The 21,296-nt window shown below is 40.8% G+C and overlaps 1 protein-coding gene across 1 annotated transcript; it reads left to right on the top strand.

The window, feature by feature from the left end:
* Nucleotides 1-137: 137 nt before the first annotated feature.
* LOC138198811 (collagen alpha-3(V) chain) lies at nt 138-20,910 on the top strand. Its single transcript, XM_069150473.1, has 45 exons — nt 138-167; nt 353-406; nt 491-598; nt 700-753; nt 873-926; nt 1,324-1,368; nt 5,238-5,291; nt 5,554-5,598; nt 5,837-5,890; nt 6,291-6,344; nt 6,441-6,494; nt 6,699-6,752; nt 6,911-6,964; nt 7,097-7,141; nt 7,277-7,321; nt 8,140-8,247; nt 9,455-9,508; nt 9,669-9,722; nt 9,920-9,973; nt 10,132-10,239; nt 10,355-10,408; nt 10,517-10,624; nt 12,338-12,388; nt 12,765-12,818; nt 12,943-12,996; nt 13,123-13,176; nt 13,290-13,397; nt 14,511-14,564; nt 14,867-14,920; nt 15,140-15,193; nt 15,274-15,327; nt 15,451-15,504; nt 15,652-15,705; nt 15,799-15,852; nt 16,143-16,196; nt 16,285-16,338; nt 16,423-16,476; nt 16,654-16,671; nt 16,995-17,057; nt 17,164-17,343; nt 17,464-17,599; nt 17,707-17,813; nt 18,208-18,288; nt 18,378-18,587; nt 19,038-20,910. The coding sequence occupies exons 1-45, from the start codon at nt 138-140 to the stop codon at nt 19,188-19,190; spliced, it is 3,153 nt and encodes a 1,050-aa protein (XP_069006574.1). The 3' UTR covers nt 19,191-20,910.
* The last annotated feature ends 386 nt before the right edge of the window (nt 20,911-21,296 follow it).

Genomic DNA, 21,296 nt, shown 5'->3' with positions numbered 1-21,296 from the left:
TTATGTAAGATAATAAAGGCAAAACCTCTGTAAAGGCAATATTAACTGCCAGAGATGATAAGAGTGCTGTTTATTGTTTGTGCTATCGCAAGTATGGCATGAGTGACTGTCTGTTTTTTTCTTATTTTAGGGAGCCAATGGAAATCCAGGAAAGGCTGGACCCTCAGGTGATCCCGTAAGATTACTTAAAGCAATTTCATTATTGACGGTTGCTAAAACAGTTCCATCGTTAATGATTTATAACAATATTTAATGATCTTAAACTTGTCAATGAGCCCATAATAAAATTCTGTTGAATTGTCACTACTGAGCTAAATGTGCAGTTGTTTTGTGTTTGCCATGTTTCTGTCAGGGACCCAAACCCCGGCGAGGTGAAAAGGGTAATCAAGGGTTTAAGGGAGACCTGGTGAGTCTGATCCTCCCTGTTTGTCAATTTATTTGAATGTTGATATAGATCAGAGAATCAGTTCATTGACTTTTTTGTGTTTAGGGACGTCCAGGGCCTCCAGGTAAATGTGGATTTAAGGGTCGTCAAGGCCCAACAGGACTTGAGGGACTTGGGGGACCAATGGGTCCACCCGGATTTTCTGGATCCATCGTGAGTTTAATTAATGTGGTAAAAAACAATCCTTTTCACTAACAATCCTACAGCAATGGTTAATATGACATTTTGTTTTATACTGTCTTGAACTGCTGTAGGGGTTTGATGGCATCATGGGGGAGCAAGGGAAGCAGGGAAAAGATGGACCGAAGGTGGGTTTGAAGAAGTTGTTGGAATCATGTTTTGAAAATTGTTTCTACTGAAAAGTATACTTTGTTCAAAAAATTGCATTTGTGCATATGTCTGAATGTGTCTGTCTGTGCATATATAGGGGGATCGAGGACCAACTGGTATTCAAGGAAGTCCTGGGCCTCGAGGCGACAAGGTCTAAGGAAACCTAATGAGTTATTATGTAATCAGAGACAATCTATATATTTGTAGATGTACCACCTTCATTTTTCAGTGATTTTAATGTGACAGAGAGTACATTTTTTTTGTCAGACATCTCTATTTGGCCCCAAAAATGTAATAAAAGAGTTAAGTTATATTTCTTAGATATCATATGCCACACTTTGTATCGATGGTGTTCAGTGCTGAAATCAACAGAAACAACAAAACACACTCAAGTCACCACAGCAGTCAGTATTTTCCATCTGATAGTGTCAAATTTTATGTTGTTTGTTACTTTTATTATTTCAATATTTACAGTGAAAAGCAGCATACAGTGGGAATTAGAGTAAATAATTTACCATTATCATTTATGGTCATTGTTCCTCTCAAAGGGTCGAGATGGTCGAGAGGGATTTTCTGGAATGCCTGGTCCTTTTGTGAGTATGAGTGAGCGGAGAATATGTTTGCACATGGTGATCTTTGTTGTGAAACTGTCAGGATCTCCGCCTGTCCCTCTTCGTCGTTCCCTGTTTCCCCAATCACCCTTTCCCTCATGTTTCCTGTCTTCTCCCTTGTTTGTTTTTGTCTGTCATGTGTTCTATGTTTTGGTCTGTGTCTGGAGGGTGTGGGTTCAGTCCACTGCCCGCCTCCAGTCTCCTCCCACTGCCACACCTCATTCAGCTGGCACAGCTGGTTCTCATTCCAGTAATCACTACCTGGCAGTATATCAACCTCGGTCCTGCACTCCACCTGTGTCAGTCCGTCCGATCATCTCACCTGTCCTACCAGTGTGCCTCTCTGCTACCCTGTGGTACGTATCTGCTGTCCAATGTCGATCCATGGAGATCACCTGCACGAAGAAGCCGTCCTGTGTCGCTCCTCGGAGATCACCAGTTGACGTGTCTTGGTCGTCCTGCATCAGTCCACAGAGATCACCAGGTATCCAGCCCCCCTGCTCAGCATCGGTCCTCGGAGACCACCTGCCTGCAGTCGCTGCAGTTCCGCCCGAACCCATGCTGCCCGGTGTGGAGCGCAAGGACACGCTCACCAGCCGGCTTGGACCCACCTACCTCAGCTCCGGTGAGAATTACGGGGACACGCTCACCAGCCGGCATAGGTCTCAGGGACCTTCCCCGCCTGCCAGAGTTCCACTCCAGAGAGCGGAAGGATCCCGGGTTGGTAGTGCCTGTTGTTGGCTTAAAGCCATTCTGGACTGGCCTCTGTTCTCACCCATAATTCCCTGGACTATTCTCCTGTTCTGTGTGGAAAATAAACCTGTGTTACATCAAGTCATCTGCTGTGTGTGCACATTTGGGTCCGTTCAACCAGCACCTTATAACAGAACAGAATGACCAACATGAACCCAGCAGCCACAGCAGTAAAAAACCCTGCAGATCACCTGCAGAGAGCGATCTCCAGCCAAGGCATACTCCTGGGGCAGCACCACCAACTGCACCAGGAGCTGATAGACTCTCAGCAGTCCATCAGGTTCCAAGTGCCGGAGATTGGCTGAGTGATGCGGTACCTCTCCTCCAACCGACCAGTTGCCCAGCCACCCTCTCCAGAACCCACGTCTCCATCCCAGGAATCATATGTCCCCTCTCTGGAACCCTATGATGGAGCCCCAAGGAAGTGCAGAGGTTTCCTGCTTTAATGTACGCATGTGTTTACCCTGCAGCCCCGCACCTATGCATCAGACAATGCCAGAGTGGCTTATATGGTGGGGCTGCTACGCAGTAGAGCCTTGGTTTGGGCAGAGGTCATGCTCAGCAGATGCATGCCCGGCTATACCGCTTACTCATACTTCGTCCAGGAGTTAAAAAAGGTGTTCCATCATCCAGTCTACGCCAGTAACATGGTTAAACGCCTGCTTCGCCTCTGTCGGGGTTCTTCCAGTGTGGCAGAATTCTCTGTGGACTTCCGGATCCTGCCGGCAGAGTCCGGCTGGGACGAAGAGGCGTTGATGGGGGTTTTCCTGCACAGTCTTTCAGATACTATCTCAGACAAACCGGAGTCGCTAGATGGACTAATTTCCCTCGCCATCAGGCTGGATAACCATCTGAGAGAGCGCTGGAGAGAAAAAGAATTAAGGCTCCCAGACACCCGGAGCACAGTCACCCCCTCCTCCGGCTTTCTCGACTCCTCGCTTCCGGCCCTGCCGCACCAGAGCAGCCTAGTGTTTCCTCGCTCCTCTGGCCCTTCCCCTTCAGTCCATTCATCAGAGGAGCCTATGCAACTTGGCAGAGCTTGCCTCACCCCCGAGCAGAGCGAACAACGGCTCCTGCCAGCTATCCTGTGTTTACCTTCTGATCCTCCTGGTGACTGCACTCGATGGTACCTCACTGGCCAAAATTACACACCGTACTCGGCTCGTGTGGAAATCACCGTCAGAACATCCAACTCTACCAGAGACATCTCATCATTCCTGGCTCACCGATCACAACCCACACATTGATTGGGCTGGAGGAAGGATCACATGCTGGAGCCTCTCCTGCCACTCTTGCTGTCTCCGTTCAGCTCTCCCGCCAGTGGACTCCCTCCCGGGACATCCTGAACCCATCCCAAGTCTCTCATCTGTTCCCCCGGAATATCATGATCTCAAAGAAGCATTCAACAAGGAACACGCACTGTCGCTCCACCCTCACCATCCGTATGATTGCTCCATTGACCTGCTCCCCGGCATCTCATTCACCTCCAGTCGTCTCTACAACCTCTCTAAACCTGAATGAGAAGCGATGGAGAAATATATATCAGACTCGCTAGCAGCTGGGCTCATTCGCCCCTCCTCGTCCCCTCTTGGAGCCGGATTATTTTTCGTGGGCTAAAAAGACAAGAGTCTCCGCCCGCCCCTGCATCGACTACAGAGGACTTAACAGCATCACTATAAAGAATAAGTAACCCTCTCCCTCTCATCAGCTCAGCCTTTGAGCCCCTGTCCGGTCTTTACTAAGCTGGATTTCTGCAATGCGTACCATCTCATCCGTAGTCAAGAGGGAGACAAGTGGAAGACGTCCTTCAACCCACTCCTCAGACATTTCGAGTACCTGGTTATGCCGTTCAGCTTAACCAACAGCCCGGCTATATTCCAAGCTTCAGTGAACGACATCCTCCGGGATTTCCTCAATCGGTTTGTCTTCGTGTATCTGGAATACATCCTGATATACTCTGCTGGTCTCCAAGAACACCACCACCGTGTCCGTCTCGTCCTGCAGTGCCTGCTGGAAAACCACCTCTGCATCGAGGCTGAGAAATACGAGTTTCACACCTCTTCCGTCCAGTTTCTCGGCTACATTATGGAGAAGGGGCAAGTCAGAACCGACCCGGAGAAAGTGAAAGCAGTGACAGAATGGCCAACCCCCTTGAACCGCAAACAACTCCAAAAATTTCTGGGCTTCGCTAACTTCTACAGTCGCTTCATCAGAGATTATAGCAAGACTGCTGTGCCCCTCACCAGACTCACCTCCACCAAACTAACCTTCACATGGACCCCTGAAGCCAAATAAGCCTTCCGGACCCTCAATGAGCGCTTTGCCTCGACCCCCATTCTCGTTCAGCCTAACAACACTCGCCAGTTCTTGGTGGAAGTTGATGCTTCGGACACTGGAGTAGGGACTGTACTCTCTGCAGAGCGGAATTACGACGTCGGGAACCGTGGGCTGTTAGCAGTTAAGCTAGCCCTGGAGGAATGGAGGCACTGTGTAGTTCCTCGGAGATCGCCAGTTGACGTGTCTTGGCAATCCTGTGTCGGTCCACGGGAAACCACACAGTCGACCCTGCCCACTGCCCTGTGTCGGCCCACAGGAAACCACACAGACGACCCAGCTGCTGTCCTGCGTCAGTCCACGGAGGTCACCAGGTATTCAGCCCCCCTGCTCAGTGTTGGTCCTCGGAGACCACCTGCCTACCGCCGCTGCGGTTCCGCCCAAACCCACACTGTGTGGTTCGGGCGCGGGAACACGCTCACTAGCTAGCTTGGACCCGCCTACCTCAGCTCCAGTGAGAATTATGGGGACACTCTGACCAGCCTGCACACGTCTCAGGGACCTTCTCCGCCTCTGGACTTTGCCAGAGTTCCGGCCCCAACCCTGGAGGGATCCCGGGTCGGTAGTGACTGTCGTAGGCTTACAGCCATTCTGGATTTCCTTCTGTACTCGTGTATAATCCCCTGGACTATTCTCCAGTTCTGTATGGAAATTAAACCTGTGTTACATCAAGTCATCTGCTGTGTGTGTGCATTTGGGTCTGTTCAACCACTACCTCATAACAGAATCTATAATAGTGACGTGGATGTGTTTTTTGCTTGCAGGGAGAAATTGGAAAATCTGGAGAGAGAGGACTTGAAGGACAACCTGGTATTAAGGTTCCTATTTGGCTACACTTCTTATTCTGTTCTTATGTGATTGCTCTGTATTTTATTCACAATTTTTTTAACTTAAGTTCTTCTATTTTTCAGTTTACCATAGCCTTGATCTATTTGATATACAGTAGCAACAAACAGTATTAAGACCATAAAGCCACATTTAAAACTGTATGGATACCATTGCATTATATAACAAAATGTCAAAGCAAGTGACAGCTCTATGATAAAGGTCTCTGTTTTTATCTGTAAACTGTTTGTGTAGGGACTGACTGGAGTCCCAGGGGGGCCCGGACCTAAAGGCCTGAAGGTGACCTCATCGAAACACTCACACTTACACACCAAAAAAAATTAAGCTTATGTCTTCAAATTAAAACTGAAATATCCACTTAAATGACACCAGCTAATACAAACACCTACGAAGATAATATTATTTTTGTAAGTGTTGGCATTAGTAGTCAATCTGCCTAATGTTTTTTTCATTGTATCCACAAGAGAAACACTCACAAAAAATATCAGAAATGCCAATTATCTGTGTCCTGTTTCAGGGATTTCAAGGTCATTTGGGTAACAGGGGACAGGATGGCAGTCTTGGTGTCCTGGTAAGACCAACCAACAATATTTTCATATATTCATATTTGTGAATTTGTCTAAACACGCAACACCTATTGGAGGTCCTGCTCTATATTTATGGAAATGCACTGTGACCATGTGACAAAAGCCTCGCTTCTTAATGTTGTCTGTTTCAAATCCATGGAGAGAGTAGATCATATGTTTTTGTTGTTATTGTTTTTTAATGGCATTCATGGAGATATGTAGCACAAATTGAATACAACTATAACACAAATTTGGAAACAATGTCTGCCAGGTGCAATATTTATCCCATAAGTTACATTTTTCAAACATTCATTTTACATTTCTCAGAAATTACTTTTCAGTGGGACTATTACAGGGTAACCAGGACAGGGACAGGCTTGTTTTAGACTAATATCTTTCTATCAGGGACTAGTTGGTGAAGATGGAATGAATGGGGATACTGGACTTCCAGGACCAAAGGTGAGTTTACCTCTCCTTATTAAACACAGAACAAGCAAATTTGTTTGCCTTACAGTGTGACGAGTAAAGATTGGATGCTCTGGTATTTTTTAATAGGGATCACCTGGGAAGACAGGCTCTCCGGGGCTCCAAGGACCTGTCGGGAAGAGTGTGAGTGGTCATTACATTTTTTTCACGAGTGCAATGCAATTTGGTCTGGTATTTGGTCACACAGAAGAAATTACGATTATTTTGGGTGCAAGTGGGAGCAAGTGGGGTCAAAGGCTGACAGTTATTACGTAGAAGTGTTACCACATTTTTTAGATCACTCACCACATCAAATTATGTGAGCTATACATTTGTGTCAATTTCCAGGGAGAAGCTGGCAGGAGAGGAATGAAGGGGACATCAGGAAAGCCAGGAGAGAGAGTAAGTTACACAACACCATAACAAGACCTCCTACGTATTCTAGAGGTGGTCCTGTAATATGTTTTATAACATAATTATAATGCAGAGATTCCGATACTTTTTTTGTAACCATAATGAAGATAAAAGAAAAAAAATTACGAAATGTTGATTTCCTTTAGGGGGTTGAAGGTAAAGAAGGCTCCAGGGGACTTACAGGAAGTACACGATTAAAGGTACAGGTTTTAAGAGTCTCGAAATTCTTAGTATTTATGCATTAATCACTATGTTCATCAGTTCACTTGGTTGTTCACTGATAAAATGCATTTTGTATTTTAAAATAATGTGATATTGAACTTCTCCTGAAGGGTAAGAGGGGCGAGGAAGGACCAAAGGGGAAACAAGGCCCCCCAGTAAGTAAAATTGTCCTCGTAACAGTTTCACTGCTATTGCTTTTTTCTTTTTTTTTTTAAGAACACACTTTAGCCCATGTGTTTGAAGGGTTTATTCTGACCTCTTTACAAACATCATGTCTTGTCATCCTTCAGGGAGAGATGGGCATGCCTGGACCGCAGGGATACAGAGGACCTCCTGTAAGATGATTTCATTGATTCATTCTAATCAAACATGAATCCATCCATCCAGTCCTTTACCTCCCAATATAGGTCAACTTATGTTATTAAAATATTGTCTTAACAATGACAATCCTAGGAATAAAAAAGTAAGATGGCAGTGGCTCAGGAAGTTAGTGAGGTTGGTGGTTTGTTTCTGTCATGTTAAAGTGTACCGATGGGTAGGCCAGCACCCTGCAAGGCAGGTCTCTCAGCACTGGTGTAAGTTTGTGAGTGAATGGGTGAATAAATGCAGTCAATTCACCAATTAATACATTTTGCACACGCAACGTGTGCCAGTTTATGTCAACATGACACGCAAACAAATCCAGCAAATATCACATAACTGTCGTGCTTTGTACCAAAACATGTTTCAGAGAAAGAGAGAAGTTAAACTATTTGCATAAACAAACAGCCTTTTCAAGATTCACTACTGTTTGACTTTAGGATGTACATGTACAAGACAGAACAGACTGCTTACTGTATTGAGTTCACCACTGACAAAGTACTAAACACTGCTTCTATTAGGCTTTTAGTAACTTCAGCTATACTGTACTGTATACTGTATGACACGTTGTGTATTGTGACTTCTTGGAGCTGTACAAGCTCAGTCTATAAGCTTTGTTGATGCAGTATGTTTCTCTTTGTGTAGGTTTTTGTGTAATTTCTCTTTGTCCCAATATTAAGCTTTAATTTGATTTTGATTTGAGGTATTATATGAATGTGGTTTTACAAAGAAACCTGACTTTACTTGAAACTTGTTTTGATCATGTCTTTGTGAATAACTGTTTTACTTACAGGGGATCCAGGGTAACATCGGACCATGGGGTGAGGCTGGATCCCGTGGCCCTCCAGGTGACAAAGGACCACAAGGTCCAGTTGGCCTTCGTGGAGTCACAGGTTACCCTGTAAGTTTATTTTCAATCTTTTGTTGTCAAGTAATTTTTAGTTTTCGAGCAGTTACATGTTGGTATATGGATGTGCTGCTGTGCCCTGGAGCCTAATTTTGTAATTTCATACATGAGCACAAGCTCAATGCTCATCTGTCTGTCAATCTCACCGACATAACGCAGGTCAGATGTAAACCAAAAACAAATCTAAGCAGCCAAGTGTCAAAGTGAAGAGGTACTTATTTTATGTATGCACGTGGTTGCTCAACATGTGGCTGCACACTGCTGAGTGTCTTTTCCATTTGCCTTTAGCAGCTAATTTCACCTCTGCTGCCTACATCAAGCCTGAATGTCTTTGCTTGTGCGGAGCACAGACATTGATAATATTATTTTATGGTTACATTACAGTTATCTGTCACAGTAGACCATGCCAATGAGCCAGTGTTCTGTGGCACTGATCTGGGCTGTCTGTTCTTAGTCACACTCAATAAGTGAAAGGTCAAACACTTTCAATATTCATGAAAGTGAACAGAAAGTGTCTTTCTTTTCAATTGGGCAAGAGTTTTCCATTTTTCTCTGGATTCATCACAAACAAGTCTGCTGGGTGCAGGTCTAATGTTGTAGTTGAATTACATTCAGAATATTTTGGAAACCAGATATGCTATCCCATGTGTGATTAAGTTTCATGTTCTGTATCTTCCATCCTCTTTGAAAGAGGAGAGTTGAACAGAAGCCACCATAATTGTGTGGGGAAAGTCATTCTCTTCATCATTGTATTTCAATGTCTTAGAAGATACTTTGGACATTGTGAATTCAAGATAGACAAATATTGATTTCCAGTTTTTGATAAATTTGTCCTGGATGACAAACTGCACTTCAGGAATGGAAGTTTGCCGTGGCATAATCAAAGTTGTCCACACTGTTTGCAGTAATATATTTAAGTTTTTATTGTGGAATTGGTCAGGGTTACAAAAACTGCTATTTTTTGCATGTTTTTACAATATGTAGTCAGATACGTTTGTATTATTCCCTGTATATTAAATCACAGAACAGTTATTTATGCACTATTTTGCATACTAAACACAAAATAAAAACAGGCTGTACACAAAATAATCAGTAAATACAGTAAAATACAAATTTAGATGCAGAAGGTACAGGGAACTTTAACATGCTTGTTAAACCTTATTTACCTTATATTATTTTTGCTTCAACCTCTTCAACTCAGGGTAAATATGGAACTGAAGGACCAACTGGATCAGGTGGTGTGAATGGAGATAAGGTAACTGAGACTCAGGATCTGCTCTTCTTCATAAGTGGAGCTGAAAATGCTGCATGCAAGAGTAGAATGATGGAGTGGCATTTGACGTAATGTTGAAAACAATCAGTTAAATGTTTGTTCACCCAGTCAGTTCTGTTGTCTGCACATGTCGTATCTTCAGGGATCCAGAGGAGATTTGGGGCAGGAGGGAGTTGCTGGTCTCGATGGTGAGGAGGTAGATTGATTAGACTGTGTTGCTCACAGATTTGACTTCTTTTTTTCTATTTGCATTTAACTGATTGAAAAATATCTTGACGGCCTGACAAAAACTGGGTCAGAGTATCCATAAAAAACACACCCCTATGTTTTTTGCTAATGTTAAGGCATAAAATGTTTAGCCCATTTTGACTAACCCAGTGCTTTTGTGTTTAGGGTCCAGTCGGACTGATGGGATTTGAAGGGCCTGCGGGCCAAAAAGGAATATCTGTGAGTAAATTTGAATATCTGTGAGTAAATTTGAATATCTGTGATGTGTAATTTCAGTTTCAAAAGTAGGGATCAAAATTGGATTTTGCTATTGCACATTATTTCAGATCACAATATCTCCTAGAACTAAAAAAACGTGCATCACTCTTAAAACTCAGGGTACGAAAGGGAACACTGGACCTCATGGGCAGAAAGGACTAAAAGGAATTGAAGGTGACAGAGGGAACCAAGGGCCACAGTTACCAAAGGGGCCAAAAGGGAAGCAGGTGATTAGGAATAATTTTCATTTACTGGGATATATTGTGCTACATCTGTCAGCAAATTAAAAGTAGGACATTGTGTTCAGTCTGCCCTGCCTGCACCATCTGCTTTTTTTTGTAGGGATACAGGGGTGTACCAGGAGACAGAGGACAACAGGGGCTTCCAGGGCTCAAGGTCAGTCATCTCAACTCAGAAATTGCAGAAGGACCAACAATCCAATCAGTCTGTAAAATTAATGTTCATGGTTTGAGTCACAATTGGATGATGATTCTATCTTCACAGGGTGAGCCAGGCACCAGGGGTTTATCAGGCATGTCTGGACAGTTTGGACCTGGGGGAGATACTGGGGCAGCAGGAGTCAAGGGCCAGAAGGGGCTCATTGGGCAAACTGTCAGTAACAGAGAAGTATTCTTTTATTATTGATGTTGTCAAAAATGCTGTCTGTGAGCAACTAATGCTGATCCCTGAATCATGTTAAGCAACCTGTGATGTATAAAATGTAAATAAAAACAGAATTTAATGATTTGCAAATAATGTAAACCCATATTTAATTGGAAATAGACCAAAGGCCATATATTAAATGTTGAAACTGATAAATGTTATTGTTTTATGAAAAATATGTGCTCATTTTGAATTTGATGTCAACAACACGTTTAAAAAAAGTTGAGACAGGGGCAACAAAACACCTGGTGGAACATCTCACAACTAATTAGGTTAACTGGCAACAGGTCAGAAACATGATTGGGTATGAAATTGGTTTTCTCAGTCGTGAGGAGAGAGGTTCACCACTCTGTTAAAGATGCACACATCAGGAGAGACGGCTGCTCTTATTGTGGTGAGAAAGAGATGCAGGGAAACTAAAGAATACGTACAAAACGTGTTTTTACACCCATGTAAACATTTTGAGATGTCAGAGGCAGAAATTATTCAGACATATCATCTATCCAGCAATGACATTTCAGAGTTATTGAATGAACTGAATGATGATTGATAGCCAATAACAAGGAGCCACACAATACTAGCAATTAAAAAAAACTTCTTATGACTCAGCATTGACCTGCTTCTGGGTCATTCCAACGTATCGCTGTGGGAATATCCCACCCAGTCCCATTATTCAGGTGTGCTGTCCCAGGTCCTGAATGCGATGTCCTGCAGAATTCACAGGTATAGGCTTCATATGGTCCCCGAGCACTCGCGAGACACTGAATGAAACCAGGTCACCTGGTCATCACAGAAAGAGCTGCACCTGCTGCTCAGTATTTGTTAAGAGGCATTTCATCTACCATCCCTCCTGTTTTATTTGCCGACGTTTTATTATAAAAAAAATTTGCCTAATAATCTACTATTTAGCGTTTTATTCTTGTTATATTTATATTTATTAAATTCAATGGGATCAGATTTCCTTTTGCTTTTGCGGTCGTTCTGTTAGAACGGCTGGACTCAATCTAACTCACGCAAACAGTTAATTTAAGTAGAGCGATTTGCACCTGATATCAAAGACGCAATTACTCTTTGTAAATCACCCGCAAAACGGGTGCAAAATAAATGTGCAAACTTTTGGAACAAACAAGAAATGTAGTACCCTTCATTTGAGATCTTAAATCGGGCCCTTAGTGGGCAAATAGTGCAGCAATCTGAGCATAATGTTCCACGATGTAAAATTGCAAAGAATTTGGGGATTTTATCATTGAAGGTACTTCATATCTATAAAAGATTCAGAGAATCCAGAGAACTCTCAGTACGCAAAGGACAAGACCAAAAAACTATATTTGATGGCCCTCAGGCACTAAATTAAAAACAGATATGAATCTGTTGTGGAAATCATTGCATCGGCTCATGAGCACTTCCAAAAATCATCGTTTGTGAACACAGTTCGTCGCTGCATCCACAAGGGTTAAAATAAAACAATAAAAGTTTTCCGTTTCAAGATTTTATATGTTGTGTTTGGTCTATTTTCAGTTAAATATGGTTTTACATGAATGCAATTCATCACATTCAGGTTTTTTTTTATTTTAAACGGGGTTGTTTTAGATGATGTGTCATGGTTCTACTGTTTGATTATGATAAGTCCAGAAATAAACAATGCATTTTTTCTCATCTTAGGGACCCCCTGGTAGTATCGGGACCGCTGGACTAGTTGGACCATCACCAGCTGTATGTTTTATTTGACTTAATATTAACGTACCATTAATATGCTTACAATATGCTATTCAAGAGAAAATTTACACAAAATGTTTGATTACACTATACATTTTTGTGTTTACTTTGATGGGTTAAAACTGTCAATTTAGTTACATACAGGCAATGATGTCCTATGTGCAGAATGCATTGTAGTAAGAACTTCATACACTTGGTTGCAGCAAAAGCAATTGTTCCGCATGTGTTGAGTTACACTTCACTGTCAAATACAGGAGGAAACCATTTAATCAGGAAATTGCATGTTTTGTTGTTTTATTAATCCTTACTGTTCTTGAAATGTACATTCTCACAATAGGACTATTTAAAAATTTCTGTGTTGTTGTTTTGTTAGGGTTTGCTCGGTGAGAGAGGTGTTGAAGGAAAAACTGGAATCCCTGGACCAAAGGTGTAATATGTCATTCATTCATTCTAATACAGTCCAATTGGCCCAGTGAAGTATGTGTCATTTATCCAGCTAAGAGTTTACTTTAATTATTTGTGTTTCTGCTGTGTGTCATTCTGCAATTCAGGGAAATCATGGGGAGAAGGGCAGGCTTGGTGTGCCAGGCACTAAAGGAGGCATGGTGAGATTTCATTATAGGTTTCACCCGATGGCCATAGTTTTTTCGGTCAGGCATATTTAGTGGAGTGTACAAAGATGTGTGACCGTGGTGATGCAATGTGTCTTCATAACCCTTGATATTTCCAAGGGCTTAAGAGGTCCAAAAGGTGCAAAAGGGGAGCCTAGAACACAAGGCACAGTGGTGAGATATGAGATAGCTTGTTTGGAATTTTTTTTCAGATCCAAAAGTTAATTTCTACTCTAAAACGTGGATTATAATTTTAGCTGTATTTAAGTGAGTCACTGCATTTTTAGGGCACAGTGGGGAAGATGGGGTTCATTGGCTTGACAGGTGCTAAAGGCCGACCTGGACCCGCTGGCCCTCCTGGTCTTCCAGGAACTAAAGGAGTTCAGGGGCCAAAGGTAAGACGAAGCCATTGCTAAGCCCATGTCAATTTAAAACAGATACTTTATTCTTGAAATAAACAATTGGTGGAGGTTTAAGGTTTTTATCTGCCTGATGCAAGATACAGCCAATTCACTGATATAATATTTTTCAATGCTTTTAATGCATCCACAACAACAATAGCCACAGCAGAAGGTATTATGTTTTCTATCTATCTAAGTTGTCTATCCGGTTGTACAACCGTCTGTTCTGTTGTCGGTAATGCAGTATCTCAAGAACCTCTCGATAGAATTATTTTACATTTGGCAAAACTGATTGCCTGGTCCAAAAGGATGAACTCACTTGATTTTGGAGGTCAAAGGTCAAGTTCACAGTGACCTCATGAATGCAAGATCTCAGGAAAGCCTTCAAGTAATTCCTCAAAATGTGGCACAAACATTTACCTGAACCTACCAAAGAAGTGATTGCATTTTGTGAAAGGTTAAAGGTCAAGGTCACTGTGTCCTCACACTTGTTCCATAGCGCATAATTTGAGGAGTAGTTGAAGAGAATTTCTTCAAATTTGGCACAAACGTTAACTGAATTTAAGGATGAACTGATTTGATTTTGGGGGTCAAAGGTCACGGTGACCTCCCTCCTGCCCCATTCTCATGAATGCAATATCTTCGGAACAAATTGAAGGAATTTCTTACAATTCGGCACAAACCTTTGCTTGGACTTGAGGATGAACATATGAGATTTTAGGGGTTAAAGGTTTAGGTTAAAGTGATCTCTTGTCCTTTCATTCTCCTGAACGCAATATCTCAGGATTGTTTTGAGGGAACTTCTTCAAATTTGGCACAAACAATCACGTGGGAAGCATCCATGTTTACAGCTTTTTTGTAGCTTCTATGCAGCAACATCTGTATTTGAAGCATCGTCTACTGTCATGGCTACAATGTTGTTTTCTATCAGAATCAGCTTTATTGGTCAAATTCGCTCAAAGCCCTCACTACATATATTATGAGTCTTAACCATCATGTATGTCAAGTATAACTGGATGTATACAACTGCAAGGTGGTAGCCTATTTCTTGATTGATGAGCATCCGGAACCTGATATCTGTTTCCTGTCACTTTGTACTTTATAAAGGGAAGAAAGGCTCAGCCTGGCAAAAAAGGAAGCAAAGGAGATGCTGGGAAAAATGTGAGTTTTTTTTCAATCTTACATTAAAAAAAAAAAAAAAGAATCATCTAATACAAAAGCATTATATTACCAAAGAAATTTTGGGTTTTTGAATTAAAGTCTGTTATTCCACCTCTCAGATTGGACCTTATGACTGTACGTCAAATTATCCTGCTCTCTGTGTTTGGTGTCTGAAAACACAGACACTTTATTTGATATCATTTAAAGTATAATGAAACCTTCAATCGAAACCAAATAAAGAAATCTATTAGTAAAAATTTAACAGTGTGGCCCTTGAGCTTACATAATAGTCTGTCTTGTAGGGAGCTGAAGGCCCACAAGGGCCGCCTGGACCTGCTGGAATACCAGGAAAACCTGTAAGTATCCCCTTTGACAGATGAAACACACAAACAAATGCATGGAGTATATCACCAAATCTATTACTGCTGCAGAAAATCAATGCTCATTTGATATCGAAATAAAATAGCATTAAGAAATGCTGTGTAATATTATTGACATATTTTAGCACACAAACAAAACCTTTGTAATATGTTGTTGTTGATAATTGTTTTCTTGTTTTTTGATCTCGTCGTCAGGGTCTGAGTGGTTTGGATGGGCTGCTGGGGGTTGAGGGTAATGAAGGAGATCCGGTAAGAAAAGTTTACCATCCTCCAGTTTATTATGTTCAAGCTTTTTGATAAATTAAATTCCTCCCCTGCTCACCCAAAAGGGTGATATTGGTTTCAGAGGGGCTCCTGGAACACCAGGCAGGCCTGGAAAAATGGTAAGCTCAGCACAACGTAGATTTCAAGCAATCCTGTACTATAAACAAAGGAAAACTATTCATATTTTTTCAACTGTGACTAACAGATGCATTGTGTGGTATTGAATGCATATACTATTGTAGGGAAAACCTGGGCCCTCTGGGATTATGGGAAACACAGGAGCGGGAGGATTTAAGGTATGATATCAATCCAGTTATATAAATTCCAGAAGAAGAAATCCTGTCCATGATCACCTATATGTACTTGCATAAATTGCATATTTGTTTGATATAATGCACTGTGCTAGGAAATGAGTCTTAGTAATGTCTTGTTGCAACTCTCAGGGTAAAACTGGTCCAAAAGGAACACGTGGACCTCCTGGACCTATTGGGCCAAAGGTATACTTGTTTTTGAACAGCAGATTAAGGTCACTAAAGTTGGTGTAATGTCTGTTCATGTGAATGTCTACATTAACACTGGCATTGATGCAGGGTTTTCCAGGACTGAGAGGAGAGAAGGGGGAACCTGAAAGTCTTGGCACAAAGGTAAAAGTCACACATATGTAGTGCATATCCTCACCTCACAATTAATGGATTTATTTAGCATTTAAAAGATTTGCTTTATATTCAGTCCTTTTTACTACTGTGTTGAAAGTCCCTAAAATTAAACTGTTAGCAAAATGACTAAAATAAATGCTATCCCTCAAAAGTAGTCAATTGCACAGTATCTGGATTCTTATTGACAAATCACACCAAGAACACACAGAAATGATGACAGCATTAACTTAGAATAATAAGCAGAAGTCTGTAAGTCTTTCTCAATTTCTTTTCTACAGGGTCTTCCAGGTGAACCGGGGATACTTGGACCAATTGGACCACCAGGGCTAAAGGTTAGTTGAAATTATTTTAAATGGGAAATTGTTCAATTGAATAACATGATTTCATGTTTATGCACCTCATTTTTTACTTTTATTTCAGGGCAATCCTGGTTTGGAGGGCCTGAAAGGTCAAACCGGTCATAAAGGAAAGCAGGTAAGTCCTGGTATGTTTTTTTTCCTTTTTGCATTGTTTTAATAACTGGGAGGGAGTTATTAATCAGTTGATGGGTTTTCACAGGGGGACACAGGTCCTCGCGGTCCACGTGGGCTGGAAGGCTTCCCGGGAATCCCTGTATGTTGGTTTGATATTCTGCTATTCATAATAACTTACTGAAACATCAGACTTTGTGGACTTGTCCAAAACTAGGGCATAAAATACACATATGTTAGCCAGTTTTTTAAAGCATATCAGAAAAAATATTGGAAATTTGACTTGACTCAAGTAATTTCTGTACTGTCTTTGCTGCAGGGCCAAATTGGAAAGAAGGTGAGAGACTGATGTTGTCTAATTTATATATATTCATGTTTTTGTAGGTTTGTGTGTCTCCAAGTATCTCAACTGGTTGAATGTCAAAAGCACTTTTTAGAAATTGCATAATTTTTTAAGTCACAAAGCAGCCTTATATCACAGTAGTAGTAGATGGTATATTTTGCCTCTCTGATTATATGGATGACTCTCTAAGGAAATTAGATGTAATCTACTTGCAATAATTGAAATATATGTTACTTTTGTGTATTACATTCTGAAAGTGTGAATCACAACCTCAATCTTCATGCATTCATTGCTTTACTGTGTATGGGCCTTTACAGGGAGTGAAAGGCACCCAAGGAACAAGAGGAATGAAGGGAATCAAAGGCAAGCGTGGACAACCAGTAAGATCTGATCATTAACCTTAACAGTAATATACTGTGCTGCTTTGAGTATCAGTTAATGTTGCTAAACAGCCTGAAATGTCATATCATGTAATTTCTTTGACAGGGAAAACCAGGAACATCCAGCAAACGCAGGCCTACACAAAGTCGAGGATCAAAATCTGATCCAAGACCTGATCTGAGAATTGAGCAAAGGCCCAAAACAAGTTCAAGATATGGACTGAAAACTGAACCAACTTCAAAGCAAACTCTTAGCCTCCTGAAGCAAAGGAAGGGACAACAAAAAGTTGGTACAAGCTTTCTTCTTTTATAAATTTACATGATGCTATATATTTATATTTAAGAATTGATAAGGTGGCTGACTAATTCAGTGTTTGGTTGTATGACTAAATTGGTGGATTCCTAGCATCCCAGGCCAGTGTTAAAGAGATGGCCTCAAAGAGATGAAGCTGACAAATCCTTCAGCTGGCCCCTGGGGACCAAAGATGATCCTGGCACTACTTGCCATGAGCTGAGACTCATACATCCACATCTCAAAGATGGTCAGTATCTGATTCAGTACGTAGGTGTTATATATTTCAGTATATCTGTTACTGATGATATACTGAACAAAATTAGTCTAGAAGTGCCCAAGTCCATTATTTTTCAGGTTACTTTTACATGGACCCAAATCAAGGCTGTCCCTATGATGGTGTGAAGGTTTTCTGTAACTTCACAGCAGGAGGAACAACCTGCATAGACCCAATACACCCACAGGTATAGTCATTTTCACTTACATGGCTTAACATTGACAGGGTGTGTTGTGTAAGCGTCAGCCTCTATGCCAACAACATGTACAGAAAGATATGATCCCATGGTTTTACAGTACAAAGTTTTACAACATTCCCTATGACATTAGCTGTCAGATGAGGTTTCCTCAGTTTTCCACAGCAATGTATTGAAATCTCATTAAAAAAAAAAAAAAAAACAGTTTCATTTTAATTGATTTTTCAGGTTTCCAGTAGAGAAAGTAGACTAACACACACAAAGATTTGTTTCCCTAGGCAGAAATAATAAAGAAGAAGGGCATGTTTTCTCTGATAATGTAATTACAAAATAACATGTTTATCTGGAGTGTCTTTAAAATTTTGATTTGTATTTGATTCTTTAGATTAAAATATGGCGGGAACCAGAAATGATGAAATTGAGCATGTCAGTGCGGTGGTTTACTCAGCAAAATGGTGGAAACAAGGCAAGTCTGATTGATATATCAATGAATTTATGGATTGATTAGGGAAGATTTATCACTTCTAGTTCTTACTTTATTCCTGTTTCTCATAGTTTGAGTACTCTGGGGTGGATGTTGTCCAGCTGAGGTTTCTGCGGTTACACAGCCACACAGCCTTCCAGCACTTTACTCTCGGCTGTGCAGCAAATCACTCCAAATCTGCCGCCAACGCTGATTTAAGCAGTCAGATTATCCACCTGCTGGGAGACTCCGGCAAAGACATTGATTCACACCTTATTAAAGAGTCCAGAAAAGGCTGCGAGGTAAGACTGTTGGCAAAAAAAATTGTTTTGTCAATTCAACAGCTAGCTGTAACTTAATCCAACTAATGTATTCGTTTTATATCATTGTGCTTAAGGTATTTTTTAATAAAAGAAACAAAAGACTGTGATTTTCAGGCACTGTTGACCACATGGTTGCATTTGTCAGATCAAGGCCCTTTCCTTCTACAGAAAATACAGTCTCCAAGTGATAAATAAGTCAAGCAATTAATATAAATATATCAAACACTGTCTAATCATTGAACTCTGGTTTCCTCCCCTTTTTGTAGTAATATAGACATGTAAATACAGGGAATTTAAAAGGAGATTTGAGACATTTTAAGGCAAAGAGAACTTCCTTTGTCATGCACTGCCATAAAAGGGTTCAGTTACTGGAACATGTTGTCTTCACGTTTTCTCTTAATGTTTGCTTTTTGTCTGATCCTTCTCCAGGTGGACGTGGTCGTGAGGGTTCGGGGGAGCACGGAGTTACATCGAGGTGATATGGAGTTACTTCCTGTCAGAGATCTGGGTCTAGAGATCAGTGGAGTCTCCCACTTCGTCTCTGAGACCATGGTGGTTTTGGGACCCCTCTGCTTTTTGTGACCTGTGTGCGTGCATGCGTGCGTGCATGTGTGCGTACATGTGACAGACATTCTGTAAATATCTCTTTCCAATGCTCTTTCTGATAAAAAACAGTTTTTTGTAGAAATTTGTGGTGTTTATATATTTTCAGAATGGTTTTCTCAGTGCTGTGCTGTATTTTGATGTATATTTATTGAATTGTGGAACTGTTTATCAAATGAAACATTTTATAAATTGTTATGATCCTTATGCAGAACCAAATTGTCAAATTAATTTAACTTGCAACTTGGTGTTTATATATACACATCACCATATTCAGTGTCTTCCTTCTCTACTTGGGAGAGGGATTTACAGCCGTATCAAAATAAAATCATCACTATGAACATGTGGAATGAAATCAAGCTCAGTGTTTTATTTGTGCTGAGCCTGCCTACACCGGTAAATGTTTAACTTCAATTACAATTTAAAATTGAGGTAATGGACAGATTTTTTTCCCTTAATAGTGACGACATTTGTAATGTTACATTAGCATGTGAAGATGCAGTATTAGAATATAGCTGAATGTTTTTATGTTTGCCTTATTCCTTGTGCTCAAGCTTGTGCTTATGGGTGGAGGATGAGTACACCGTTTTTAAGCTTTTATGCATTAGACTGAAACATTTATCTAAACCCTACTGTGAAATTATAATTTACCACGTTTCAAAATGTTCATGAGAACTGTTTGTTTGGACAGATTAGCCACTTCATTAGTGTCCAAGTTTGGTGATGTCAAAAAGTCAAGATATTGTGGGGAGACAAAAAGTGCCTGCAGCAAGGCAGATGAAATGTCCCTGTTCACAAGGTCTTCTTCAGCACACTATACAGAATTGTCCAAGGCAGATAACACATTCCTTTCATAAAATGCAAAATGAGAAAACCTTCAGTTCCTACAGCCCTAACTCATAATTTCCCCCATGACCCTCTCAGCGCCTCGATTAAGCGCATCACAGACCATAGGACAAACGGTGGTTATGTACCCAGCTGGAAAGCTTGTCATTATAATCGCTACTGTTTTTCATAGATGTATTCTTGTGTCTTTGCCATTAATTGTTTTGCCACACTCCACTCATAAGAGGGCAGTTCAGCTTGTGATTTATGACAGGTCATTCTTTACTCCAGGCTCCATTGTACCTTTTGAAACGTGGTAACTTTCAAACTTCAACTCACTTTTGCAAATACTTCCAACTGACTCTCTTTGTCAGCATAACTTTGCTTGTTTAGTATTATGAACTTGGGGAAAAGATTGGATATGAAATAATGATACTCAAATTCATAGTCGGGAATGTGAAATATTAAACTTTTCTTCTGGAAGGAGAGTCAGTAAACATTGAATTTTATCATTGAATTCTAGGAAGTAGGCTACTGTACAAAATTACTTGAAATGTTCACTTCTAAAGGTCTTTGGGAAAAAACTATTTCAAAGAAATCTTGAGAAAACTGAGACATGTAGAGGACAAACTATGAGAAACACATATCATGCCATCTCAGCATGTTTTTATGCTTGAAAAAAAACAAATTTTTATATGCATTTCAGCCTCCACCTGTTGAACAGGTTTGTGACAGGGCCTGATGAATTGTTTTGCATTTTAACTGCTTATGCTCAACCTGTTAGTATAATAGCATTAAAACTCTTAGCATGCAAGAAAGGAAGTTCTCTGACATTTTTAAACATGTTTTGGATTTACAATTGTCACATTCTTTTCTGGGATATTTTAGTGTGAAAGGGCCTGACCCTTTAGCTTGTCGTCTTCTTAAAAAAAAAAAATAATAATAAAAAAAAATATATATATATATATATAAATTGTACAATTTAATGACAGAGCTCATCTTTGATCAGTGTGCTGTCACCTCCGAGTCCTAACCGAGTCCTAACCTTAAAAGCTTATGTAGTGTCCGGACTGACCGTCTGGGGACAGTTGTAAAATCGTATTTATTTGTTGAATTTATGCATACTGTTATGTTTTAAATCAATATATATGAGTGATAACAACTTATAATAAGTGGTGTGTGGGTTTTTTTCAGCATAACAAATCTTTGAAAGATGTTGCTCCAACCTCGCTGAGGATTGGCCATTTTTCAGGATATGTA

Source organism: Embiotoca jacksoni, unplaced genomic scaffold (assembly GCF_022577435.1).
Source record: "Embiotoca jacksoni isolate LCO1_2020_lvr unplaced genomic scaffold, fEmbJac1.0.p SCAF_16, whole genome shotgun sequence".
NCBI lineage: Eukaryota > Metazoa > Chordata > Actinopteri > Embiotocidae > Embiotoca > Embiotoca jacksoni.
Note: the sequence above shows the minus strand (reverse complement) of the source record. Positions and strands in the feature narration are given on the sequence as shown.